The 4782-nt window shown below is 53.7% G+C and overlaps 1 protein-coding gene across 1 annotated transcript; it reads left to right on the forward strand.

Moving 5' to 3' along the window:
- Positions 1 to 721: 721 nt before the first annotated feature.
- Foxi2 (forkhead box I2) lies at positions 722 to 4262 on the forward strand. The gene is made up of 2 exons (XM_021636783.2): positions 722 to 1283; positions 1853 to 4262. The coding sequence occupies exons 1-2, from the start codon at positions 722 to 724 to the stop codon at positions 2287 to 2289; spliced, it is 999 nt and encodes a 332-aa protein (XP_021492458.2). The 3' UTR covers positions 2290 to 4262.
- Positions 4263 to 4782: the final 520 nt, after the last annotated feature.

Consider the following 4782-nt stretch of genomic DNA (forward strand, 5'->3'; position numbering starts at 1 on the left):
ACATTAAATGTATTTATTCACTTTACATCCTGATTGCAGGCCCCCTCCTCCCAGTCCGCCACCCCCCCCCCCACCTCCACACACCTCTCCTGGTCCCATTCTCCCTACTCCATGAGGAGAAGGAGGTCTCCCGTGGGTACTAACCCACCCGGGCACATTAAGTCCCTGCAGAGCTAGGCGCATCCTCTCCCACTGACTGAGGGCAGACAAGGCAGCCCAGTTGGGGGTAGGGGGTCCCTTTCCACACTTCTTCTTGAGACCCTGTCCCTGTCACACTTAAGGACCTCACTAGGAATTTATGTGCATGACAAGTGCTCTCAAATGTCATGGGCCAGAAATAGGGCTGAGTTAAGGCCCCTGAGGCTCAAAGGGCCAGTGCTCCCTAGCCTAGCCTTGGGAGCTGGAATCTGAGAAAACTTTGGGTCCTCTGGCCAGGAAGGACTCTGATCCCGGAGGAACCTAGGTACCCTGGGAACTCTCCAGGGACTACTTCTCTGAGTGTCTCAGGGCGAGGCGGGGGTAGGGGTGGGGTGGAGGTGGGGGATGGGAGGAGTTGAAAACTGACCTGAGGGCTGGAACTGGACTTCACTCCTCCAAGGCTGGCAGGGGAAGAGAATCACTACCTTAGATTCTCTCACCCAGTGTCACCCCACCCCCGCCCCTATCCCCACCCCAGTCCCAAAGGCCTTTAAAGAGCTCAGGGCCGGGCTGTGGGAAAGGGATGAATGGAGCGCCCATGAGCTTCAGCTCGGAGCCACCTGCACCGGCCCAGGCCGGAGAGCTGGACATGGCTGGGTTCTGCGAAGGTCTGGGCGCCTGCTCGGTCCAGCACGGCCTGGCACGGGCCGTCGCGCACCCCCCGGGCTACAGCCGGGCCGATCTGGGCTCTTGCAGGCGCCTGTGGGTGAACTCCGCGGCACTTAATCCAGCGCCCTACGCCGCGGGCTCAGCACCATCCTACACCGCAGCGGCCCTCGCCGCCCCCGGTTCACTCCTCGGCGCTGCAGGCGGCCTGGCGGGCGCCGATCTCGCGTGGCTGAGCCTGTCCGGACAGCAGGAGCTGCTGAGGCTGGTACGGCCGCCCTACTCTTACTCCGCGCTCATCGCCATGGCCATCCAGAGCGCGCCGCTGCGCAGGCTGACGCTCAGCCAGATCTACCAGTACGTGGCCGGCAACTTCCCCTTCTACAAGCGCAGCAAGGCAGGCTGGCAGAACTCCATCCGCCACAACCTGTCGCTCAATGATTGCTTCAAGAAGGTGCCGCGAGATGAGAACGACCCAGGTAACTAGCAGCACGTAAGCCCCATCCAGGACCCTGGGCCCTGGCGTCTGGTGGGGTGACTGGGGTGGAAACGGCCCTGGGAGACCAACTGAAGCGCAGGAGAGAATTCCGGTGGGATGAAGTGGAGAGGAAAGACGCGTTAGGCAAGGACAGGATATGAGCTAGCAGCAGAGCCCTCGGGCCTTAGCTTCCGAGCGACCCAGGGCTCTGCTTGAAGCCTAGAAAGCTAGCCGTCTGAGTGGCCATGGGAGTTTAACATCTCTGGGCCTCGATATGCCTCCTTGTAAAATGGGAGAGATAGTGCCTACCTTTAAAAATCTGGGCGTGCTGGGGAATGATGTGTCTCTGGAAAGCGTTGGACAGTATATTAAGACCAGATGCGGTTAGCTCTGCTCCATTGGCTGAGTGAGCCCAGCTTGGATATCAACAAGGGTCCATGGTAGGGTATGACCGTACAGGCCCATTCCTGACACAAAGACACCCCAAGGCTTGGAGCGAGCAAGGCTCAGGACCCCCCGCAGGGACCAGTGGGGTCAACACCGGGTTTTCGGAACCGCTTTCCCCCACAGGTAAAGGCAATTACTGGACGCTGGACCCAAACTGCGAGAAGATGTTTGACAATGGGAACTTCCGAAGGAAGAGGAGGAGGAGAGGGGAGACGAGCGAGGCCACTGCGCCACCAGGAGCCGTCAGCCCAGAGGGAGTCCCACTGGAGCACCGTGTCTTGGCATCCCAGGACCTGCAGACCTCGCCATCCCCGCCTGCACCCGACGCCGCTGCTTGCCTCTCTGGCTTCTCCGCAGCCGTTGGCACCCTGGCTGGCGGCTTTGGCACCATCCCCAATGGCCTGGCCCGTGACTTTTCTATGAGAAGGCCACCAGCCGCAGCTGCCCACAGTCCTCAAATTCCTAACACCGCGCAGGGCTTCTCCTCTGGCCATCAGACAGGGGCTACCAGCTCTAGGGTGGGTCACCTTGTCTACAGCCAGGAAGGGACAGAAGTTTGAAGAAAGGCTAGACACCAGCTGGATGCTCTGTTCCAGCATTGAGCTCAGGCCCTGAATCAATTCCTCCTGGGGCCCCCACAGGTCCTACACAAGCAATGGCAGAGCTCCTGTGTTGAGCTGAGCTGAGCTTTGCTGTGTACTCCCTCCCCCAGGGGAAATACCATTCTTCCGCTGCTTCTAGGGCTCTACCTATATATGGGCTCTCTGACAGAGAACTCCGGAGAGCTGCTTTAAAGGGGTGATGGGTTCCTAAAGAAGCCTGGAGATCTCTACTCTCCAGGGAGGTGTCTTGGAGCTGGTCAGAGGAGGGGAGGAAGCTGGGCAAGAGCATCCAGAGAGCCTGTCTGTGGCTGGCTTCCACCTCTGGCCCATTTGTTTTAGGGCAGCTAGGGAATGGTGTGGGGGTGCAGGAACCCGAGATGAAGACAGGGTGCTTCCTTCCACCCCCGTGAGATTGCACACTGAGGGGAGTCCAGGACTCTTAGGCTTAGGCCTCACAGAAAGAGGAACTGAAAAAATCTGAGAGGTTGTGGGGAAATGTTTAAGCAGAGAGGGGGTCCCTGGAGACACCAGCTCCCTCCCCTGTCACTCTGCTCCTGGAATTACTAGTGCCCCTGTTACAGAACCTCACTGTCCCCAGACCACATTGCAGCTGGCACCTAGGAATCCCTGGACAGCTTTGGGTTTGTTGTATCTGCCTGCTCCCCCCCCCCCATGACTGCACACACTCACTAAAGCTCACCTGAGGTAGGTGGTGGCCACACCTGTTTTTTGTTTCTCTCTGATCTGCCTCCTCCCCCTGCTGGGGCTGCCCCAGGCAAGCAGAATCCTGAAAACTACCTCCCTTGTAAATTTAACGCTCCACTCTTCCCAGTTCTGTTTATATTTACAGTGACTAGCAAGGAGCTCGAAATCAGTAAGAAATGGAATTTAGACATCTGTGCTTTCTGGAGCTCCTGGAGGCCCCAGCTAGCTCTCATGAGTATTTCTGTCATCTGGCATCCTCTAGGGACATACCACTCCAGGATAGGTAGGAGAGATGCTTCCCATGGAGGAGAGCAGAGAGGAAAGACTCTTTTTTTTTTTAATTTTTATTTTTTCTTATCAGTTACATTTTATTAACTCTGTATCCCAGCTGTATCCCGCTCCCTCATTCCCTCCCACTCCCACCCTCCCTCCCTCCTCTCCACCCTGCCCCTTTCCAAGTCCACTGATAGGGGGTGACTTCCTCCCCATTCATCTGATCCTGTTTTATCAGGTATCTTCAGGACTGGCTGCAAAGTCCGAGGGAGGACTCCTAATTCCGATCAAGCTGGTCCTTTAGCAAGGCCATTCCCACTTGCACCAATATGGCAGGTTTGCCTTGCTCCATCTGAAATCTACCTGCTTGGCTAAGGCTGCCACTGTTCTGAAAATGAAGGCAGAGATCCATTGAACCTGCATTGTGCCTTTCAGTTTGCCTGGAGAGGGGATGGGAAGTAGGAGCCCTGGCTCCTGGTTGCTGGGTGCTGTTCCTACCTGGTGAGCTGTGGTAACTGCCATGAGCAGTTGCTGCCATGAGCAGGTGATCTGTGCGCTAGCTGAGTGACCATGGCATTGCTTAATCAAGCTTACAGTCAACCCACACTCTCTCCAAATGTAATGCAATTTTTAAGGTTCAAGGGAAAATATATCATTTAGAATGTAAATAAAGGGGCTTTGGGTTTGGAGACCTATTTTAATAGAACATCACGCTAAAAAAGGAGTATCTCACTTCACACTTTTATGTCTGCAGGAAAATTGAAAAGAAAAAAATTAACTAACTATGACAAGAAGAAATACCGTACAACTTGCATCAGGGCTTCCACAAAATTGGATAACATACACATTCAGCCAAGGGGGGTCACATCTGTGTGGAGGCTGCTGGCCATAGGAAGTTGTGTTTGTGTTTATTATTATTATTATTTTGCTTTCGATGCTGATTTTCTATTAAAATTGAGAAAGGTAAACTTCTTTTTTTCAGTGTTTTGTGTGCCTAAAAGTCAGTTTTGGGTATTTAATGATGGTTTAGCCCTTTAAAGCTATATAGAACTGATAAGTGACGGTATATCAAGCAGATGAGCTCTCTATGAGAAAACCACAATTAAAAATATTCTGGTAGGGTGTTGTTGCAAATGAATGTAATTCCAACACTTTGGAGGCAGAGACAGAAAATCAAGTTTCAAGGCCATCCTTAGCTCCTAGTGAGTTTGAGGCAAGCCTGGTCTACATCAGACCCTGTCACAAGAAGATTCTCTCTGTATCTCTCTGTCTCTGTTTCTCTCTGTCTCTCTCTCTGTCACTCTCTCTCTCACATACACACACACAGTAATGCAGTATATTTAGGAAATGGTAATGTCAAAAGCCAAACAGAGTCCATTCTTTCTCTGGACAGTCCCTATGTCTGGGTGAGTATGTGAAGGGGAGGCATTCCCAGGTGCCAGTGAAGCCAGCTTCACAAAGGAGTATTTCCCT

This window comes from Meriones unguiculatus, chromosome 1 (genome assembly GCF_030254825.1).
Source record: "Meriones unguiculatus strain TT.TT164.6M chromosome 1, Bangor_MerUng_6.1, whole genome shotgun sequence".
Classification (NCBI taxonomy): Eukaryota; Metazoa; Chordata; class Mammalia; order Rodentia; family Muridae; genus Meriones; species Meriones unguiculatus.